This window comes from Vitis riparia, chromosome 13 (genome assembly GCF_004353265.1).
Source record: "Vitis riparia cultivar Riparia Gloire de Montpellier isolate 1030 chromosome 13, EGFV_Vit.rip_1.0, whole genome shotgun sequence".
NCBI classification, from domain to species: domain Eukaryota; kingdom Viridiplantae; phylum Streptophyta; class Magnoliopsida; order Vitales; family Vitaceae; genus Vitis; species Vitis riparia.
Window position 1 is genome coordinate 23,168,116 of NC_048443.1, and position 24,623 is coordinate 23,192,738.

Genomic DNA, 24,623 nt, shown 5'->3' on the forward strand with positions numbered 1-24,623 from the left:
TATGAGTTATTATCGTCTTTTGATTCATTTAAATTTATTGAATAAGATCGATTCTATACATTGATTTAAAAATAATCGTGAAATAGAAATCCTCTAATAATAATTTAAATTTCATGCATTTATCATAAAATAAGATAATTAAAAATATTACCCATATAATTAAAAGTCAACGCCCTTGATCTAAAAATATACAAAATTTTAATTATTTTTAAATAGATATATGAAATTTGAATTTTAGCAAGTCGGATTCCCATTTTGTGAATTTTTTTTTTAAAATGAATATGTGGAACTTTATTAGATAAATTGTAATGGGATGTAATAAATAAATAAATAAAAGCTATTTATTTAATGCAAAGGGTTGAATGGTTGTATAATATTAAATAAAATAGTAATAAAAGTAATAATAATATATCCAACCTTTTCCATTTAATTAGCATTTTTCTAATAAAAAATTAAAATCATTTTATTACACCCTTATATTAAAATATGGAGCTAATTGGATGAAAAAAAAAAGAAAAAAGTTGAAGCCCTTTTTTTTCCCCTCCCTTTGAAATTTCAAAATGAGTGAAAATCATAAATGAAAATAATAAGATATTTAATAAAATTTGAAATTGAGAAAGGCTCAATTGATTAACCAAAACTTCATGGGAGATGAATGAAATTTATAAGAAAAAAAGGAAGACGAATTTTATTCTCAAAATTAAGGTAAAGAAATATAACATGAAGAAAGGGAAAGGGGAAAGGGGAAAGGGGATGGAATTTTCTTTTGAATCTGAGTTGTTAAAGGGGCCCATCTGATTACTACTTACACAAGATAATAATGTAAATGAGTAACTTCCATTTGTGAGTCCACACAGCATGGAACCATCCAGAACATCCAGATCTTACAAGACAACGATTCCTAAGAGGACCCACCAATTTGGTGAGAGCGGTGGCTTGCTTTCATCACTATCCAGCCTGTTGAAGACATTTGGGCAAATCCAAGTTTCTAACAGTGTAGAGCAGATAAAATAAAAATAATCAGAAGGTGAACTGAACACTCAAAACCCAACTACAATGATGCATTCAGTTGATTTGAGAATGCCACATTGGCCATTGCCCCAGCCCCAGCCCCCCCCAACTAACAAAGGGATCAGCCTATCCCTAACCTATTAATGCCCAACCGAGAATAATACAATTACAAGGATGTAACATCCATCTCACTTGGGTGTGTTGTTCACATAGTGACCTGTTTTCCGTCTATGCCGGCTAAAATCCGATACAAACCTGAATGAGAGCCCACACCCCTCCACCTTGCATTGGTATGGCCGCGCTCCAGTGTGCACCCGTACATGCTCTGTCCTCGCCCACGCCCACTTGAATGACATGCTGCAACCCTTCCACGGGCACTTGAGTGGCCTCTCATCGTCGTGAACTCTTTGATGAAGCATCGCATACTTGTGGGAACTGAACTTCTTCCCACACCCTTCATGTGGGCACCTGTTGCGCTTGTGAAGGAGTAGCTCTGCCTTTGTCTTGAAACTCATCCGACACCCTTCTAGGTCACACCTGTGTGACCCCTTTGTGTTTTCTTTCTTATCCTTGTGGGGACCTGATGTATCTGCAGGTTTTCTCGTTTTGGCCATTGGCTTCTCCACAACCGGTTTGTTAGTGTCAGCCCCACTGCTACCATCTTTCTTGGCCCTTGGCCTCAACCCTTCACATGGACTCCTAATAAAGCTATCAAAGTTGAATTTGTCTTCTGTTTTCTGCCCCCCTTCTCGCTTTCTTTTTCTCTCCGCTTTTTTGGTTGATTTGGGGTTCACCTTATTGGAGTCCATGTTTTCCAAGTCCCTATTGTCAGGTGAAGAATAGACCTTGGAGTCAATATGTTCCAATTCTCTGTTGTCTGGTGAAGAACAAACCTTGGAGTCGATGTTTTCCAATTCTCTGATGTCTGGTGAAGAACAAACCTCAGCACCATTGCTCAAGTCTTCCACAGGACAGATCTCTCTTGGAATTTCTGAACTCTCTACCGTTGAGGGAGGAGGAGGCTGGTTTGTCATTGCAACATTGCTTAAAATGTGTTCCTCATCACCACTTCCATCTGCAATCAGGATTCCCTGCTCTGATGCTTCATTATCCAAAATCATGCATTCACCTATCTCACCATTCGTGCAAGATTCCTCTATAACCACATTCTCTATCTGCGCATCAAAACCTTCCCCAACTGGGCCATGGGAACTTGTAAAGTTGTCACAATCAGAAACTCCATTCATCAACACATCCCCATCACCCTGGATGCCATGCTGTCCTTCAGAATTATACTCAGTCAAATTACCAGGCTCATTTGTCATGTTGACTTCCTCCATAATTTGATGATCCATTTGAATTCCAGATTTTTCAACAGTTGGGACGGAAATGATAGGTAGAGTTGAATCATTTTCAGCGCCCAAGATCTTGTTTTTCTCACCAGTTACCTCAGTGATATTAATCTCAAGTGGCATCTCAGAACCATCACAGGTCACTGAATTACATGCCTCATCCTCCAAAGTTTGATTATTAATCCGTGCCTCAACACTTTTAACCACTGGGGTAGCAGTGACAAGTGGATTTATAACCTGTGCAGGAACAGCATTCTTGCTCAAATCCTCAGTTGCCTCGAGCACCTGGACTTCATGCAGCATTTCAGATTTTCCAAAAGAAGCATAGAAATCCAACCCTGCAGATTCACCTCCCTCTTTTTCAATATTCGGACTATTATTAGATGTCCTGCTGATATTTTTGACAATATCACAACTAGTAGCTGAAACGTCTTTTGGCAGGTTCTTTCTAGGGCGTCCACGAGCCCTACTTGCTCCTTCAGCACCACCTGATTTAAACTTGAAAATTCTTCGAGAATATTGAATAAGTTTATCTTCTTTTCTAATTGTGCTACCAACTGACTTTCCTTCCATAACTTCAACCTCCTTCATTTGATTACTCTCACATGGTTTGATATGGGATGGAAGATTTGACTTCAATTTTGAGCGAGATTTCCTGGACTGCCACTTGAGGCTCAAGAAATTAGAACTGGAAGTTGTGTCAGTGAACAAACCACCCAAGGCCAACGCATGTGGTACTTGCTTAGATGGGGAGTTCTTTCTGATCTTAACACAGTACTGCAAGTTGATACCCAATTTCGAGGTCCAGTCTTCTCCACATTCAACATGTTCTTCATCATCGATTGCTAGATTGATCAAATTCAGATCTTCCTGGGAGGCAGTATCTAAAGGAATCTCATTATAATTAAAAGGGTGACCAATTTCCTCTGCAACAGTTGTGGCATGTGCCTTTATTTTTTGATAGTCTACAAAAATCAAAATCAGTAAATTAGCAAAAATCAAATAACTGCCAATAAAACAAACTTGCAATTTAAGAAAAAAACAAAAATTAAACGCAGTTGTTTCTACTACTATTACTACTACTGTAGATGAGATGGTGCATCTGATACTCTTAGTGGTTAGTTGCAAAAACCAAGAGATGTAAATATCATGTAGTGGAAATTAACTGCTGAGTGTTGATTGACTCTAATTTATAATTTACATCGATATTGGAATTTGGTAGGAAAATCCTAGGCTGGTGTTGGGGAAACAAGCAATAACCAAATAAATAAGCCATTAGAATTTGGAGTTGAAAAAAGATTCCACTTCTCTCGAACAATAATATAAAGAGAGTAAAAAATTGTCACCTGAATGGCAAATTATAAGCATGCTTGCTCCACCTTTGGGCTGCAGCAACTCCTTAATTTGAACAGCATGCTCTAGGCAGAAAATCCGCGGTCTCAAAAGTTCAGTAGACTTATTCCACCCCTTCTCAAAATTGGTTATTAAGGTCATTTGCAGGCTCTCAGGAGGCAGAGAAAGATCAGGAACAGGAGGAAGATCCCCTGCAGAATGAAGCTTGGATTGGTCCAAGGCTGTATTTGAAGAGGCCCCAGTTGGATGCTGAAGTGAAGTGCACTTGTCCAGCTTGATGCTCTCAGTTACTTCGGATGATAAACTGTTAGCATCTATTGAGGATTCCTTTCCATCTTTTATCAACTTCAAATCTTTCCTACACTTCAGGTTTTCGGTCATCAGGATAGCAGAAGATATTTCCTCCTTGGTTGTTTCATCTTTGTCAACTTGTGTACCTGTGCGATAATAGAAAAAAAAAATGAATATGTCCTGAATATGTCCCTCCATTCTATTAATACTGGGAATTGCTATCTCCCACTTCTACTATAGTGCAAATTGGAGTCTTTACACATTTATCAGGTTAAAGTTACTAACACAGAAAGAGGGGAGCAGCATTCAAATATGTAAAGTGAAAGAAAGATTAATTAAAGGTTTTTCCCAATTGAATTTTATGGTCAACCACAACACCATACATGAACTCCATGCATAAAAGAAAGTAAATAATTATTGGCAATAATTACAGAGGCAGCTTTATAACATCAGTCACACAACAAAGTAATTTTTTATAAAAGAAATTTGGCTGGACAGTGGTAAGTGAAAGCACCTAAGTCCACAAAAAACCTAAAGTGAAAACATCAACCAACTTTCAAAATTAATTTGAGCCAGAACCTCCTCTCATGGCCTCTGGAACATTTTCCACTTTCTCTAAGATTTTTCTCACATCTTTGTAAAAAAAAATCCATGGAAATGTCAGATGCATTATGTCCATCGTGGCGTCATTGAAAATCTGGTTGAAAATTGCTATACAAAATGACTAAGTGACAACTAAAGCAAGGCAGAAAAAGAAACAGGAGATAACATAGTCAAGAAAAAACTTATTTAAAAAAAGTAATAAATAAATAAAAGAGAAAAAAAAAGGGGTCAACACAAAGTTTGTGCATTTAATACCTGAAACGGGACCTTTAGAAGTGCCATGAACGGTTGACGGACAGTAAGATTTCATAGTTTCTGTATCTCCAGCTCGATCTTCAACCAGAGGATGATCTGCATGAAGAAATTCCATTGATGCTCTATCAGATGGCTGTACCACTGACATAAATGGAAAACCAAGAATCCCGCAAGCCACACATGCCAAAGTCCCCGAATCGACTTGGAAATCACACAACAAATCATCATCGTCCAAATATAAATCATTTACATTTTCAATATACAAGCTCATCTTGTCAAACAAATCATTCTGATTGCTATCGTCCTTGTTCTCAACCTGAGAAATATTTTCTCTTGGTTTGGTAGAAACAGTGGTGATCTCAGTGGACAACTGAGGCTCTTTAGAAGACGGTAGTGACTCAGGGTCCCACAACACTGCACGGTAGGTTGATCCTTTCCCAAGAAGAACAGATAATAGATTATTTTCATTTAACATATCTTCTATAAACGCCTGCTTTACTAACAGTTCTCTTTCTTCCTTCTGGCGATCTTTCAGACGAGAACTCCGAGCCCCTGGTATTAAGGACCGTGGCACTCTGGCATCAAAACAATTCCAGCATATTGAACTTGAGAAATAATTAAACATTAGATGCCCACTGATCACTCATGGACAATAAGCAAAGAAAATCCACATAGGTATAGAAGTATCAATGCATGAAAATGCAAAAACACATACAGATCCACCAAAAAACCTGAAGTATTCAAAAGACTACAACTCAAAAGCTAAATATGCAATTAGATTATGTAGAAGTTTTCTAAAATTATCAAATGTATTCCAAATGCAATCACCAAACTATTTTCTTAGGCCATCAAGCATAAAAGCATAGAATCAACCTGTTCAGCCCTCTAATATGGTTCTCAGTCCCCAACAATAAATGCAAAATGTTGCATAAATTATAAATTAATGAAATGCATGAAAGGGGACAGCCCACTTTCAGATAATATGTACTGAGCCCAACTCATCTCATTTTAGCTGATCATCCTCATAATCAGGACCAAGCAGGATGTAGTTCCAGAAAATCAATAGACACTGAGTTTGAGAACTAAATTGCCAGAGAAAAAGAATGATATAATCCTTAACAGGAATGATATATGCTATATTGTCATCTTGATGTAGGACAATCAAATAAAATAAAATGGGCTAGGGCTTCAATCTTTTAGGATTTGAGGAGGGGAACGAGAGTAAAATTATAATAGCAAGGAAAAAGCAAAATAAAATATGAGGAAAAAAATAAAAAGATAAAGAAGAAAAATAGGAAACCTTAGAATTTCACTAAGACCTATTAGCAATCTCAACTGAAAGAGAGTAATAAAGTCTCACCATTGAAAATTGAAAAGTATGCAAAAACTTAATATTATTCATCATCAATTATTAATTTTCATATTATCATAGAAATTTTCTTTCTAGAATTCAATGTTTTAAAAGTGTGGAAGAAGAAGAATTGGAAAGCAAGAAGAATAAATTTCTTCCTTGATTTCAATCTGTTCATACCAACATATTTATACAAGTATTCCTAGTACAAAAAATAGAAACTTTCCTAACCTCATTCTATCAAATCTCCTTGATTATGGGATTGTCCTAATCGTCTTTTTAATTACAAAAATATACAACTATAATATTTCCTAATTACATTCTTCTACACTCCCTCTCAAGCTAGTGAATAGATGTTTTCCATTCTCATCTTAGATACACTTGCTTGAAATGTTGTACTGCTTAAACCTTTGGTGAGTATATATCTAAGTTGATGATTAATAGATACATAAAGAGTACAGATCAACCTATTATCTAGTTTCTCCTTAATAAAATGTCTATCTCTATGTGCTTCGTTCGATCATGTTGCACTAAATTATGTGCAATATTGATTGCAAATTTATTGTTGTAGTAAAGTTTCATTGGGTCATCCCATTTAATCTTCAAATATTCCAAAATAATCTTCATCCATAGTAGTTCACAAACTCCTTGGGACATTGTACAAAATTCTGTTTCTATACTAGACCTTGCTACCAAACTTTGTTTCTTACTTCTCCATGTTATTAGATTCTCACCAAGAAAGGTGTAATACCCGGTGATTGATCTTCTATCAACCACAAATCCAATATAATCTGCATTTGTGTATACTTCAAGTACTAATCCTAAGTTTCGTTTAAATAGGATGCCCTTTCCTGGAGACCCCTTAAGGTACTGTGGCACTTGGTTAGCAGCTTGCAAATGAACCTCTTTTGAACTGTGCATGAATTGACTAATCACACACTCACAACAGATGCTATATCCGGTCTTGTGTAAAAGATATAAATGAGTCTTCTTACTAGACATTGATACATCTCTTTATCTACCGCAACATCTTTCTCAACCTCTCAAAGCTTATGATTAAGATCTATTGATGTGCTTATTGGTTTACATGTCAACTTCCTTGTTTCCTTGAGGAGGTTTGTTACATATTTCTACTAAGAAATAAAAATTCCCTACTTAGAATGTACAACTTCAATTCCTAAGAAATATTTCAACATTCCTAACTCTTTAATCTCAAATCTCAAACCCCTTGGTCAAGCATCGCCTCAAAGTGTGTTTCTCTTTTCATCATTTCTTGTCACAATAATGTTATTTATATATACCAAAAGAGCTGTAATTCCCCCTCAAGCTGAATGTTTGATGAACAACATATAATCTCCCTAACTTTCTTTGTATCTTATGTTTTTCATTACTTTAGCAAACCTTCCAAACCACACCCTTGGAGATTGTTTCAACCTGTATAGAGCTTTTTTAGTGGCAAAGTTACTTCCAAATCCAGGAGAGCCTCCCATATAAATCTCTTTTTCCAGATCTCCATTTAGAAATGCATTTTTGACATCAAACTATTGTAGATCCCAATTATAATTTGTTGTCAATGATAAAAAATTCGGACTATGTTCATCTTGGCAACCAGAGCAAATGTCTCTAGATAATCCACATCATATGTCTGAGTATATCCTTTAGCCATCAATCTCGTCTTGTACCTCTCTAATGTTCCATCTACTATATACTTAACAATATAGACCCACTTACATCACAGTGGCCTTTTTCCTACAGACAAATCTACTAACTCCCAAGTTTTATTTTTATAAAGGACCTCCATTTTTGCATTCATGGCTTGTTTTCAATTTTCATTAGACAAAGCCTCGGATAAAGTGGTGGGAATATGAACATTGTTCAAACTTATAAGAAAACTCTTATGGGATAAAGACAACTTTTTGAATGACATAACATGGGAAAGTGGATACAAAGGACGTTTAGTGCATTCCTTCGTTTCCTTCCTAATGGCAATAGAGAGGTTTTGGTTTATGGGTTTTTCAACCTAAAGTTCTGACACGGTTTGTAAGGGAAGATGAGAACCCGTTACCTCATTTCCAGAAGTCAGTTCATATTCTTGGACTTATATAAGTCGAGGGATTGCAACTTTCTTCCTTGAGCACACTTTGCCAATTCGATTTTCAAAAGTAGGCTCAATGGATGACTCAGGTTTAAAGGAGGGTACAAATACTGGATCAGACACTTTAGGAGGGTCAATAGGGTCAATGAGAGGTACAAATACTAGATCAAACACTTTAGAAGGTTTAATAGGGTCAATGAGAAGGGATCAATGAAACAGGAATCTTGAATCTTATCTTCCTCAATGGAATTCTCCCCTTATAGATAAGGAGTGGGATAATAAAATTCACTTTTATTAAAAGTAACATCAGCTAAGACAAAAAAAAAAAAAAAAAATTGGATGATGGATGGTAACACTTATATCCCTTTCTAGTTGACAAATATCCCACAAAAATACATCTGATTGTTCTTAAGTCCAATTTTCCCCTGTTTAGACTGTAAACATGTACAAATGACACACACCCAAATATCTTAGGAATGAGATGTTTTATAGTTCTCATGTTAGGATAAATGATAAGAGTATTTTCATAGGACTTTTGAAACCTAAAACTCTAAAAGGTAATAGAATTATGAGATATGTGTTAGTACGGCTTCCCCCTATTTAGATTTAGGCACATGTTTTTGGAACAAAAAAGCATGTACCGTATCAAGTAGGTGACCATTTTTCCTCTCAGGAACTTCATTTTGTTGTGGGGTATTTACATACGATTACTCATGAATTACACCTTCATGATGAAAGTATGAAGTTAGGACTTGAATGAAATAATCTCTGGCAGTGTCAGACCGAAACCTTTTGATAGTGACACCAAACTGATTTTTTGTCATGTTATGGAAATTTGGGAGTACAAAACTCACATCAGATTTGTTCAAGAGACCCTAGTACAATCATCAATGAAAGACACAAGCCAACGTGCCCCAAATATATTTGGGATAGGGGAAGGACCCCAAACATCACTATGAATTAAATGGAAAGGCTTTGAACTTATTTTATTATTGATTGAAAAGGTTGAACTCTTGTGTTTAGCTAGTTCACATACCTCACAATGAAAATGCTCAACGTCTAAGTTCCTAAAAAGAGAAGGAAACAAGATTTTAAGAGTTTCTAAATGACAAATGTTCAACCCTACAATGATGAAGCTAAATTTTTTCTTTATTAAAAAATACGATGCTCTAAAAGAAGAGATACAGATGATTTGCTTGGTGTCTCAAAGTAGTATAGCATGTTTTGTTCCTTAACAAGTTTAATCATCTTTCCCAAATTCTGGTCCTAAAATACGTAACCAGTATGGTAAAAAATCATATTACAACTCAAATCTTTTGTAAGCTTTTGTATAGAGACAAGATTAGTAGGCAACTTTTAGAAATAAAGCACATTTCTAAGTGTGAGTATAGGACTAATTTAGATATCTCCTATACCTATGACGATGGTTAATAAACCATCTGCTGTAGCTATTTTCCTATTGCTTGGACAAGGGTTATAGTTGTGAAATTGGTGTGATGAATAAGTCATGTGATTTATGGCACCAAAATCTATAACCTATGAATTGACAAAGGTAATTCAATGGAAATTGGAAACTTACCTGAAAGTGCCAGTGAGGAGGTACTTGAAGGTTTTTTAAGAGTTCTCAACAAAGTTCTTAATTTTTCAATCTCCTCTTAATTGAATCCACCTTTTTTATGGATCTTTCTTCAATTGGTTGAACAAAAGACAAGTGTGCTTGTCCATTATCTTCCTACTGCCTTCCATTGTAAGTGGTTATCATTATTTCATATTGAGTGGTAACAACGATAGTTTCTGATACCTCTGACATTTTTTTTTTCTTGTTACAATTTTTTTATCCTTTTTTTTTTTTTTTTTGGCCTTTTTCTTTTTTCTTTTCCTTTTTTTTTCTCTTTTGTTGAAAAAAAAAAAAAGAAAAGAAAAAAGGAACTATAAAAGGCATTAAGGCTTAAGGCTTAAACACTCAATCTAAAAAACACACGTATGGGAACCTAGTTGCAGCAATCTAAGATGACGGTGGTCTATGGAGGTTGGAACTCGACTCAATCTTGTTGGCGGTGAAGGATAATTGTAGTGAACTCGTGGAGGACACGATCCTTTGTTGTTTTTGACAGCACTAGGAGGGTTGTCATTGCCAGCAGAGATGACGGTGGCCTGTGGAGGTTGGAACTCGACTCAATCTTGTTGGCAGTGAAGGATAATTGTAGTGAACTCGTGGAGGACACGATCCTTTGTTGTTTTTGACAGCACAAGGAGGGTTGTCGTTGCCAGCAAAGGCTCACATAACTTGAGCGAGAGATCAATGATGCAGAAGAAGACGGGTGTACTAGTGCTAAGCCGAGGGTGCAATCTATGTTTTGCAATGAGTTTACAAAAGGGATACACTCGGTTGAACTAGGTTTTGCTTTTGCAATGGTGTCATTGTGGCGATGCAATCTCAGTGGCACGACAGTGGGCAAGACAAAGACGAGGATGGTGACACTAAAGGAAGCTTGTGTTCACAACGACGAGGCGGAGGCAATGATGGGATCTCTGTGTTCAAGCAAAAGAAACCCTTTAATCAATAATGAAGGTCGACACTAAACTTTCAACTCGACAATGAAGGCCAAAGAAAAAAAAAATCCTCTTGATTTCCAGATTTACGAGTTTGGAAGCTCTAATACCATGTAGAAAAAGAAGACTTGAAGGGTAAAAAGAATAAATTGCTTCCTTGATTTCAATCTACACATACCCACATTTATACAAGTATTCCTAGTACCAAAAGTAGAAACTTTCCTAACCTAATTCTATCAAATCCCCTCGATTACAAGATTGTCCTAATCCTCTTCTTAATTACAAAAATATATAGTTATAATCTTTCCTAATTACATTATTCCACAAAAAGGCTTAAGGCGGTTTTGAGGCTTTTACCCAAATGAGACAAGGCAAAAGCCTCAAGGCAAAATGAAGTGTAAGCCTTAATTTAAACAAATAAATAATAAAAAAAATACAAAAAAAAAAAAAAACCCTTGAAGTCACAAGAAAAATGAATAATAAAAAAAACACTTCATAATGATAAAATTAATTATTTGTCATTGTTAATAGTTTCTAATTTACTTCATTTTTCTCTCTTATTAAATTTAGCTCTTTCTCATGATTTCATAAAATAATTTTCAACATTAGCATCACTATCGCTTGTAGGATCTTCCAAGAAATATAATCATATCTAATTGTTATATTATCCTCCCCATCGATATTAATATCCACTCATTCTTTTTCTTTGTCCAGCTATTGCAATGGTATTTTTTCTTATTTATCAATAATAAGATAATGATCATAAATGATTTCAACCACTAAGATGATCAACAATTCCCCTATTCTTTCTTCTCAATCTCTCTTTTTCAGTTTCATTTAAAAGGTTGATTGGAAGTCAACTAAGACTTATTTTGTAGAAGGTTTAACCAAGTCAACCCAATACAAAACTCATAAAATTTATATCAAAAGCCCACAAAAGCATATATGGCAGGACCCATAAAAATTCATTGAGTATTGAGGCTTAAGCCTCTTATAAAATATATATCAAAAGCCCACAAAGGCAAAAAACCTTTTGGATATTTGAGGCTTAGGCCTCAACAATCTTAAGGCTAGTCTCAAAGTTCTAAGCCTCAACAAGGTGAAGCTTAAGCCTCAATTGCCCCAAGGCTAAGTCATAGAGTCTCACCCTCAATAGACTTTTAAAACACTTCTAGAATTAGAAACTTAACTTAATAGAAACTTCTTGTGAAAAAGAGTATTTGATAAATAACACTTCTAAATTTTAAAGCCTCAAATAGAAACTTTAGGGGGGGTGGGGGGGAAGACAATCTTTTAGAAAATAGAAAGTTTAGAATATAGAAACTTCTTTTAAGAAGAAATTTCCAATAAAAGAACTTCCTAAATTCTAAATTAAACTTAAATATTGATTACTATCTAATGATGACTCTAGAGAACCTAAAAAAACAACATAATTACCTCAATACTTTAATAAAGTAATTAAGGTTGTATTTGCTTTGGAAATTTCTTTTAAGTTCTCATTTTCTATTTTCATTTTCTAAAAACAGTTTTTATTTTCTAGTTTTTTCTTTTCTTGAAAATGTGTTTCATTGAACAAAATGAAATTGTTTTCAAGAATGAAAAATAGTGAAATCTTGTTTGGTTTTGAGTTTTCATTGATATTAAAAACAGTGAAAAGAAATATAATTAAAATTTTATCTAATACACATGTCATGTTATATGAAATATTATTATAAAGAATAATATTACTAACTTTTTATAATTTATATATATATATATGTATGTATATATGTATGTATATATTTTATACACATTATACCCCACTTTATTATTATATTGCATTTATTTATTACTCTTTTTTTATTTTCTTTACTATATTTTTTAGTTTAAAATGGTGTAATAAAATATTTTAATATGCTTATAATAAAACAAATAAAATGAAAATTTTTCTTACAAAAATATATACTACTTATAATGATCTGCAGACTAACAAATAAACAAAAATACTTCTAAAATAATATTTGATTTGGATGCTTATCCATCTTTAGAATAAACTTTTTAACAAGTTCTTGTGAAGTTATCTTGAAATTACTACCTCTGTCCTTAATCATATTGTATAGTCCCCCTTAGCAAACAACAAAAGTTTGGAAGAACTACTCCAATGTCGATCCTCCTATTATTTGCATTTGGTTTGGTCACAAATGGTCACATCAAAGAATTATAACTTTCAAATTTTCGATCATGATTGTATGACTTGTTCCACTCCTCAAGTAATATACATCCTTAAGCCAAAAACTTTGGCTTGAATACCAAAATTGATGTAAGTCAACCCTAAGATGATTGTCTACAATCAAATAAGCTACATTAGGGCTTTTAAGATTTAAGGAGGGGAACATGAATAAAATTATAACAAGAAGAAAAAAAGTAGAATAAAATACAAAAGAAAGACAAGAAACCTTAAGTCTCATCTAGAAGAAAAGTAATAGTCTTACCATTAAAAATTGCAAAGTATGGAAAAACTTGATTTTTTTTTTCTTTTTATAGGAGACAACAATGAATTATATTGAAATAGAAATTAAGAAATACAATAGAAGGATGAGGAATCCTCCCACAAATGAAAGCTAAACAAAATGAATATCAAAAGCAAAAAAGCTATTTAGTAATTACAAAAAACCTCTCCCTGCTAACCCACACCGTTGGAGCTACACACCTTTAACAAATCTAGTTGAACCACATAAGGGGAATGCCCTTAAAAGATGAGGTGCAAGAAGCCCAAAAAGAAGCAAGGCTGTGGTGCAGTATGGAAAAACTTAATATTATTCGTCATCAATCATTAATATTGTTTTTACATCAATTAGTCTCCCTCATAGGTTTTAAAAAATCATACAAATTGAATAAAATCATAAAAATAGAAATTTAATCTATGTGGTATCTTATTAGGACTATTATTCCCTTTCCAAAACTATTAAATCTTATAAAAAAGAATTTAAAAAATAGAAACCATCTTTTTAGAATTAGGAACTTAACTTTATAGAAACGTCTAGTAATAAGTATTCTAATAAAGAATATTTCTAGATTCCAAGAACTCAAATAGAAACTAAAAAAAAAATCAAAAATAGAAAGTTTAGAAACATAAAAACTTCTTTTAAAAAGAAATTTTCAATAAAGAAAAGTCATCAAATTTTAAATTAAACTCAAATACCAACTACTAATTAATTATGAACCTAATAAAACTGAAATTTTATCTAAATACCCTTGATAGAGTAACTTGGAATTTCTTTACTCCCTTTCATTCTTCTTAGCTAGATCTTGGAGATTCACCCTCATCACATTCATATTTTGTGCTAATCAAACCCCAACCCACCCACTCAACCCCAAGAAAAAAACAAAAAGTAAAAAAAAAAAAAACATATTTTCACATTGATCCTACAAAAGCTTCATTAAGTTAACCAACCAAAATATTAAATTCAAATTTTCAGTAACCTTCAATGTACAACTTTGCAGACTATGCCATTATATATAACTAAACCATTTAGCTAAATGCAGTTATCTACAATCTGCAATTTCTCCCTTGAGGAAAAGCCTCGTATAATTGTTGATAGACATTCCCATGCAAACAAGCTCACGATAATATATTCAACACTTCCTAAGTACCCCACACAATAAATACAACCATAAAATGAGCTGCTTGACGGTTTTAGTAGAGAATTTCCTCGTATTAGAGCATCAGCCCAATCAAAGGAACTAACAGTCAAAAGTTCCAGTAACTTCAGTAAATTTTGAACCTCAGAAATCTTACACACGTTATTAGCAATCACCAGCTCAGAAAAAAGGAGGTTGAAAAACCAAAAATAGCATGGTAATTAGGTAAGCAGCACCTTAAAAGGTCAACACGAGTTTCAGTAAGAATTCCAGTCCCTAACTAAATCAAGCAATCTCCAGCTTTTGCCAAAACTTCTTAAACAAATCTAAAAACTATACATCAAAAATAGAAAATAGAAAATAGAAATAGGGTTGAAAATTTTGTTAAAAGTAGCTTTTGTGCACAGAGCTATACAAACAAGAGAAAGCACTGCCCCTGCATTTACATGATGAAAGTAGCCCGTAAAAGTGCTGATGTCAGCATCACACTAGATGACAGAACAGGACCTTCGAAGATAACCAGAAAGCCTTTCTTGGTTGATCTTCAAGCTCTAAGAAAAACATGCTAAGGGCTAGCTAGTCTGTATCACTACAAGTAAATTATTACTCCAAATTTGCAGGTACTACCAAGGAGTGAGACATATAATGACATTGTGAAAACTGAGAAGGCCTGAACTGTCCCTCCCAACAAATCAATGTAAAAATATTTTTATTTGAAATAGGTTTAAAAAAGAATAAAGAATAAAGAATAAAAAGTGTACCAACATCAATAATTCCAACCAATATCATAAGATTCAATATTCCCAACCTCATATATGATAATGGGACTGAAGAGAATAAGGACAGAGGTCTTAATAACAAATACCTAATGGAAAACGTTCACAACATAAAACAGTCTATTTTTGGGTAAGAAAATAAAACTATGACGGGGACCAGTATAAGAATATGGTATGCAAATTAAAATTATGTTTCCTACTTTCAGCAAATCTAAAAGCACATTAACTGTATCAGTCTTTGAAGGAACAACTTGAATTCTTACTTGCATAGGGAAGGTTACATCTAATTTTAAGGAACTCGATGATCGTTCAACTAATATATAATCTAGCAGGTTTGAGTTTCTAAAGCAACATGAACAGAATAACTTCAGCTATGGCGAAACAAAGTCAACAGAATGTACAAAAGGATGTAAACTGACCTTGAAACAAAAGACATGGTCAACAGGTATAGCAGCTGCTGATGAGACAGCATGGGGAGATAACTCATAGCAGCCCTGCGCACCGCAGCTTCTTTTGCTATTTTAAGCCATTGTGGAGTTCCAAAGTTTGCAGCTTCACCACAATTGAAACCTAGGTTACATAAAACAAGGCTATAAGAAGCCAGTAAAAGCTCTAAGATGGATGATGGAGAAAATAAGGATTCAAAGAGAGTTCTAACAGTATTTACCTAGCTATGATGAACAGACAACAAAAGCATGCTAGTTGCAAAAGAAACTATGATTCAATGTGTAGAATAAAGAGCATTTTATGAATGAGTTTTATTTACAGATATTGACAGAAAACACCAGGAACTGTATGTTAAAAGTAATACAACTCCAGAAATATATTGGCTATTATTGGAATGAATGACCCTTATAACAGACGAACTTTCAATAATCTATTAAAACCATCTCACTCATAAATAATACTGAAATCAAATTTCAATCCATTATATTTAAATAAGTATATGCCATACTTTCTTTTATCAGAAACAAAAACATTTTCATTAAAATATGAGAATACAAGAGAAGGATGAGAAATCCTTCCCTACATTACAAAACCTGATCCAAACAGGGGAAAATAAATACTCTCCAACAGCCATCAAAACTACTTGACAATGCTATTCTAATCCTTTTGATCCAAATGTCAACATCCAATCACAAGTATATGCTACATGAAAGCGAGAAGTTGTAGCAAAAAGTAATGACTTTTATAATGGTAATTAATGGTCAATGGCCCCATTAACACAATCAAAAGGAACATTATTACAACCTTTAGAATGCAGTGGGGAGTTGAATTCTCTATTTCAACCATATCAAAACAAATGTTTTAGCACAATTACTCCTTTAACAATAAAAGCCCACAATAACAACTACATGTAAAGATGAAAATAGAATTGTTCACCTGCATCTTATTCTTTAAGGGTAAATTTTTGCAATCTCTCTCTCTGTGCATTTTTTTTTTTTTTTGGGTGCATTTTTTAGCAACAAGCTTCCCTCTCTCTCTCTCTCTCTTTGCATTTTTTGGGCAACAAGTTTAATATTTCTCCATCCTTAAACTTTCAACTTATTTGCTTTCAAAATATCCAATTTTAAGCACTCAACAATGAGAAGGGGAAAATCATTTCAGCAAGTGATGTTAAAAGCCACCAGATCATCTAATAATAAATTTTTAAGTTACTTGTCAGAAGACCCGAAAAGCTGCCAAATTAAGTATTCTATTAAAACTTGTAACATTTCAGAGTTCAACAATGCACTTTGAAATCATTCAAGATCAACAGCACACATGCTGCAAGTAGGATAAATGGTGATAATCAGTATACTCTGCATCCAGTCAAAAGTAAGAAATATTTCAGTGTTTTGAGTTAATCCTTCAACATAAATCCAATGTCTCATTGTGCCAAAGGTCAATTGGCAAGCCACTAGAATGTTAGAACAATTTGTAAATGCAGAAGCACACAAGAACCATATTCTACATAAAATCCTCCTAAATGTGAAAGCAAACTGTAAAGTAATTACCATGGCTGAATCCTACATGGTAAGCCCTTGGAAAAGTCACAACAAATTCTCCAGGGTTCTGTATCAGCCTAAAAACCAGAAAAGAATTAGTAAAACTTTGAAAAGGATGGGGAGCTGGAAATACCAAATGGCGACCACCTCAAAAATCAAAACTAAACCAATTAAAACTCTTTATGAACCCAAAATTGCAAATATGGACAAGGAAAATAAAAGCGAATAAGAAAAGCGCCTTACCTACAACAAGGAATTCCCGATGCAACAACTACTTCTGGTGATAGAAGAGTTGTCTTCTCGCCCAAGAGTGTGAGAGCAGCTGCCAACAAAAGTAACTAGACCCTAGTCACGGAAATGCTATGGAAGTAACAGTAAAAATGTTTCACATAGACATGAACTATTTTTTAACACAACATAAAATAAAAATGTGAAACTAAGAATGATTTTTTTTTTTTTTTTGATAGGTATGAAACTAAGAATGATATGTCACACATTATTGTTAATTGAAATTAGGATTAAAATTATAAACCAAAGGATGTTCAAAAGATAAATGAAATGACTTATTACAATTTGAAAAAGATTCAAGATTATATTATTTTCTTCTTGGGAAAAAAAAAACACACAAGTTTCACTTATTGTTTGGACTACATTATAGGAGAGAATTTTGACCACAAACCATATCAAGGTGAGAAGCTGTCCTTTGTTTGGCTGAAAAGTGGCATTTGTTGTTTGGTTGGCTGGTGCTGCTGGTGATATATATATATTGATATCCAGAGTCCAGTTACTCAGACAATTTGATGCATGGTGCTCGCTCTCTCTCTCACACACACACACACGCTCACTTGCATAGTGCTCTCTCTCTTTTAGTTAGCAAATTGTCCAGTTACTTGGGAATTGTGATGCATGGTGCACTCTCTCTCTCAGGGTGTTTTCTTTTTTAGCTAGAAAAGAAGACCCATTAAAGCCTTATTTGCATAGCATATTGCCTATGCTGCTAGCCTGCAGTTCTCTCTCTCATCCATTAAGGCCTTGTTTGGAATATTGGTATAACGAGAATTTCATTAAATATAACACAGCTTCCCACACAGATTCCACAAAAAGCAACCTTCTTCAAACTAGCCAACATGGATTAGGTTCCTCCTAAAAGTATATGTAACATGATGGTCACCTCATATGGTGGATTAGGGAGCTCCATTAAAGGCAAGGTTCTTTGGCAAATCGTTTGTCTCAAGTTGACTTGGGTTGTTTGGCGGGAAAGAAACACTAAGATTTTTTAGGACAAGGCAAGGACTTCAAAGACTATATGGGATCTCATTCATTTCTATTCCTCCCTTTGGGCCTCATGCACCACAACATTTAAGGGCATTCCTCTCAATGTGGTTCAGATTGACTATTTGGTGTGTAGATCAAATGGGCTGGTTTAGCAAGGAGAGGAGCATCGATTAGGTATCTTTTGGAGAGAGAAGTTTATTTAATATTAGAGCAATGAGATGTTCTCTTTGTATATTCCCATGTGATACTATACTAATGTGTAGGTCTACTTTGTCGCATTTTAGGGAGGATTGATCATCCTTCTTATGTATTTCTTTATCCATATTTAATACATTTTTGTTTTTGATCAAAGAAAAAAAAGGTAACCTTCTTACCTGCTTAAGCCTTTTTGGAAGTCAAAAATGGTTTTTCTAAAATCACCCAAACACAGGTATAAGCTAGTATTGGGATTAAGAAACCACTTTTGGTCTCCAAAAGTTAATTCAAGTAGGACCTAAGAAGAATAGAAGAAAGGTGTTGAGAACTATTCCTCCTGGAAAAATTTCCACACACTCGTGTAAAAATAATTATAAAATAAGAACTCTCTAAAAATAATTCAAGTTTCATGCACTTACCAATCAAAGGTAGTACCTACGATGGTTACCTACGATGGTCAAACTTATATCATTAAAATGTAGTACTTGAATGGTCAAAGGTAGCACCTTCGACCAAAAAGTAAATAAAATGCTAATTATTTTTAGATAGGTGTTTGAAATTTGTATTTTATAAACTTGGATTCCTATTTTGGGTTATCTTCATTTGAGTGTATGGAAACACACTTTTCCCATTCCTCTTTGCTTGGCCTCATTCATTTGGAAAGAAGAGAATATAAGGACTTCTGTGGAGATAGAATATCCAATCAAAGATTAAATAAGTTATGTTGCTTGTCTTGCAGCCTTGAGTAGAAGGTATATCCTCAAATAAGCTATGTTCTTTTCCTTTTCTATATTTGTATACTCTTGCACTGATGCAGTCCAAGTACACTCCCTGTGTACAGGGATTGCAGCCCCTCTGATGCTTCTCAAAGCAGTTCCTTTACCCAAAAAGAACTTTATATAAGTAATTAAATTCTTATTACAAGATGTTCTGTAATCAACTCTGGCCAATTGTAGCCCATTAAAAAAAATTCAAATTGTTATATTAGACATTTAGTTCTGAAATGATATCATTATTCAATATTATAATACAAGATGATGGCAATTAAATTCCTATTACAATAAGTTCTGTAATCAACTCTGGCCAATTGTAGCCCATTAAAAAAAAAATCAAATTGTTATACTACACATTTAATTCTGAAATGCTATCATTATTCAATTTTATAATACAAGATAATTCGATATAATTTCTTGAGGCTATAAAAGATCATTATTTTTGTGTGTGTGCACATCCATGCACATCATTATCCATTAAATCAGGATTGGACTGCCCAGTCAGACCAATGAACCAGCAAAAAGACCAGGCAAGGTAACAAAATGTGAGCAGAGACTAGTATGATATTTTAAAAGTAACACCAAGGGCAAAAGGCAGGGACAGTTATATGCCAGGCGTCTTACTCAATTGACACAAGCTCCAATCAATGGTCTAACTTCTAACATTTAATTCAACATTTAAGTTGTTATTTCATTTAATGATTTAACTAATGCCTATAAAGCCTTTTATTTTTTGAGTTTGATATATAACATACATGATGGCTAAAACACAGGTATATCGACAACTATTTTTGAGAAACCAATATAAGAAGAAAACTTGAGGATATAATTGGCATATAAATGTTTTAAAAAATAAAAACGGTTGACAGTAAGTTCAGGATAATCAAATCATAAAGGGAGTTGTAAATTAATAGATGAAAGGAGGTCATCTTCCTTAGTTTGAAAATCTATTTCATTGTATCAAAACTATGATCTGAGTGCAAAACCCATCCTCATAGCTACCTCATTAATCAAGTTGCCTATTTCCAATTATGTATATGCATGAATGCTCAATTCCACGTGGAAAATAATAGGTGATTACTTTGCCTCACTCTGACTATTTGGCCTGACAACATGATGTCTTTACAAAGCAAGAGGACCCTTTGTTGATAGGAACAAAGCAAGAGGACCCTTGAACTCCTATAGTAGAAATTACCTCCCTAACACAGCAGATATCAATTTACCCACACCCAGAACCCAATATTTACACCACTCATGCTTCTGAATGGTTTTTGATTGACCGTGAAGTCAGTGTACCATATCACATTATGTCAAAGGGCTTTTACCCAGGTCACAACAAACTCAGGAAAGTTTCAATGGGTAACTGGACATCCAAATGGTCCCTGCCACCATTACACAAAACCTAGAAATACAAGGTTGGAAAATTTGAGGAAGAACTGGAAATAGATAATTGGGGCAACAACTATAAGCTAGCATAGTGCAGTCCTTCCCCTATAAACAATGAACTAACACTAAGATAAGATAGTTAAACAAGATAAGATAGTTAAACAGAATATATCTTCAAGGAAAAGTGTTTTTTTGGGAACAGTTAAACAAAAAATTCAGCCATTATTTTCACATGGATAAGACTATAGACAAGAAAATAAATAAAATTAAAATTAAAAAACCGGACCCTGAAAGTTATATGCCAAACATTAACCCTATTTTGGACCTCATAAAATTTGAAGGAAAACGCAAGGGAAAGGAAATAGAGAGGAAAAACAAAAGGAAAGAAAAAGTTTGAGAAAATAAAAAATAAATTTAAAGTTAATAAATTATTTCTACACGATTTCACAAACTCATTTCACTTATTTTTCTTCTTCTATAATCTATATAAAGATAAAATAATTTGAAAATACATAAATTATATTTCATTTTCTTTCATATTTTCCATGGTAAACCAAGCATAAGAAAATAACTTTCCTTATTATTTCTTTTTCTTTTTTGTACTTTTGTGAAACCAAACATAGCATAAGAAATTTTTAATTGATGAGAGAACATTAAAGTGATGTTTGCCATAATAGACAATATTCAACATAAATTGGTTTTTCTTTTTTGTATATGTGAGTTAGGGGGGGGAGAGAGAACAGGGGACAGGAATAAATTCATTTTTCTAATCATGTGCACTCAGATTCTATGACATTGGGGAAACAAGCAGTTATATAAGAAAAATGTAGCCTTAGAAGGCTTCAAAATCTTAATAACTAAATGTTTCTGCTGTGGCTTATCCTCTTAAAGCCCAAAAAAGTGAGATGTGTGCCCATGTAGTCATATCCTATGAAAGATGGCTAGAACATGCACAAAGACAGGTGACAATATGGACATCAGGCCAGCACTAACAAGACAAACATGTCACCACAGACAGCATGTTTTTTAATCTTTATACATCACAAAATTTTAACCTTATGAATTGATTAATTTCTTTCATTTTCCTTAGGGGTTGAAGAACACCCTCAGCCATAAGATGAAACAGAAGACACAGAAGTATCATTTTTTTAGTTCTTAATTGCCTTACATGCTCAATATACTGATTAAACATTCTACTATTACCAAGTTCCATACCTAAACGGTCAATATTTCCTCCATAAGCCTGCGAACGAATGACTTCCTCAAAAGCAAATGCATAATCTCCTGGGACTGCATACCAAGTCTTTGGAGAGCCAGTGTGAAGAAAATTCAAGCTGTGAAGCTCATGATCTTCAACATGCCAAGCAAACCAGCTGAACAACATACCAATATAAACCATGGGAGAAGTAACACCTGGGATATCATCTGGCATAAAACGTGTAAGTGAACCTGGGGAGCGTGCAATTACTTGTAGGTTCCAAGGACTGTTTGAAAGCTTCCAACCAGCAGTACCTTCCATCTCATTACTACCATTTAAATTCTTTTGGCGTGAAGTTTCATCTGATGACATGATTGGTAAACTAGTGCATGACTTGGATGTCGGTAAAGATGGACTTACATTATTCTTGGTGGCTGCATCTTTATTTTCATTACTATGGGAATCCCTTACACTGTCTGCTATATGTTTCTCACAATCAGCTCTTCCTCGACAATATCGACCAAATGTCCTCCTCCTCCTCCTCCTCCTCCCATGAAAATATTGAAAAAGACCCTCTGGCTCTCCAAAACCAGACCCTGGCACATCATTTGCATACTCCACATAAATCGGCTTCTCGGATGCTGCCTTCCAAAACATTGCCTCCACTACTAATGGAGAAACCTCCTTAATCATACCCAATAGATTCCGTGCGAAAGCCTTTGACTTAGATTCAAACTGTTCTAATGTATAAATCTCTCCACTTTGCCACACTTGCTTATGAACCCCCGCTTGCGGCTGAACTACTCCCTTAGTTCTCTTCAGGTTTTGACCCAATTCTTGGTGTCTTGTCGTAAATACAGCACGAGCCTCCCCATCAGCGTCCCCATCCCCAGAACCCATCTTTGCCGAAGAACAAACAGTTGAGGCATTTACATCAGAACCCAATTCCGGGCACTTTGATAATGACTTGTTCAAGTTAGAAATCACATATCTTTTTGAAGGTTTCGGCAATGGAGGAATGACTTTACATATACCAAATGCACTAGCTTCTTTCTCAATTTTGGATATATAAGCAATTGGGTCAGCAAATTCAGTGTCCGTTGGGCGAAATTCGGGAGCCAATGGCAACCCTTTTAGCCAAATGGGTATCTCAACATTACCCATTAGAACCAAGATTCATAACCATAAGGCAGCAATCAGACAAGAAGAATACCGAGAATACCAAGATACGATACCCAGTCACAGAGCATTCTTTATTGAAGTTCCGTACAAAGAACAGCTATTTAAACCCTAGATTCTAAAGACTGTGGTGAAATTGTACATGCGTTTGCTGTGATTGATAGTCTGAAACTACATTAAGCTTAAAAATTTAGGAAATAGCAGATAAGTAGAGGATAAACCAATAAAAGACATAAACAATGGAACCTGTAAGGCTGTAACCGCAAGAGACTGTGGGGATTTGGCCTTCAAGAGAGAGAAAGCGAGACGGGGGAATGGAAATGGAAATGAAAATGAAAAAACAATTGGAACTGGAATTCGGTTGCCTAGGTTTTGAGGGACATTTCTAACTGCGCAAGATAGAATCTCGCAGCTAGGTTAAACTACGCTACGCCGGTGCGACACATCGCAGGGTTTAGAATTACTGTTCTCTGTACCGTACGATTTCAGTTGGGCGCTGATGGGTATAGCTTCTGAGATCTGATTTACGTGATACTTGCGTGACATGTTCCCATAAGCGCATGTTAGCCCTCTACCTCCTCAAAGAGTGGACGTCTAAGGCGTATAGCTGAGCTAGACGGTACACCACAATATTATCTTGCATCCAAGGGTCAGGACTCACGAATGGATCCAAGTACTTCCCAAGATCATCATGGTACACGTGGCATTCTAAGAACCGTACGATCAAGCCCCCAGTACACACGTGGCTATGTGAAAATCATACATATACATATGCCCATAATCCTAACAATATACCAAATCAACAAATAACTTAAAATGGTAAAAGAGTCTAAAATTGAAGCCATATATGGTAATCACTTAATGGGTCCGGGTGTAGATGATGATGGGACAACATGGCATATTTTATCATTCCTCTCGATGTGTTTAAGGTAACCAAAAAAGTGGGAAGTGATGGTCTGTAACATATCTATCAAGTGTGGTCAATTTCGAGGCCCAAACTAGACTAAATTTCTATGCTTCTCTGCAGCAAGGAAAGAACATTGGACCATCTCTCATTAAAAATCACTAGGGGATGCTCTAGAAAAATTGCAAAATCTTGATCAAATTATGAAAGAGATATTCCTCCCATGTTTCCTCATACCAATTGAGGATAAAGTGTAAGGTATGATCTATAAATGTTGGGAAGCTTTTATTTATGTTTGTCTCCAAATATGTGGTTCATCTATGATTGTTGTTAAAGTGGGTTGAAATTTGATTAGTTAAGGGTAAATTGTATTAAAGATGTTCGAGAGAAAGTTGGAACATTATTATTTTTGCCAAAATCATGGAAAATAGCTCATTCTTCAAAATAATTGATTTTGTGAATGA

At 34.6% G+C, this 24,623-nt stretch overlaps 1 protein-coding gene across 1 annotated transcript; it reads right to left on the minus strand.

The window, feature by feature from the left end:
• Nucleotides 1-777: 777 nt before the first annotated feature.
• LOC117928070 (probable lysine-specific demethylase ELF6) lies at nucleotides 778-23,757 on the minus strand. The gene is made up of 7 exons (XM_034847858.1): nucleotides 22,094-23,757; nucleotides 17,493-17,571; nucleotides 17,259-17,326; nucleotides 15,681-15,831; nucleotides 4,866-5,440; nucleotides 3,710-4,153; nucleotides 778-3,328 (listed from the first exon to the last, which is right to left on the minus strand). The coding sequence occupies exons 1-7, from the start codon at nucleotides 23,238-23,240 to the stop codon at nucleotides 1,200-1,202; spliced, it is 4,593 nt and encodes a 1,530-aa protein (XP_034703749.1). The 5' UTR covers nucleotides 23,241-23,757; the 3' UTR covers nucleotides 778-1,199.
• Nucleotides 23,758-24,623: the final 866 nt, after the last annotated feature.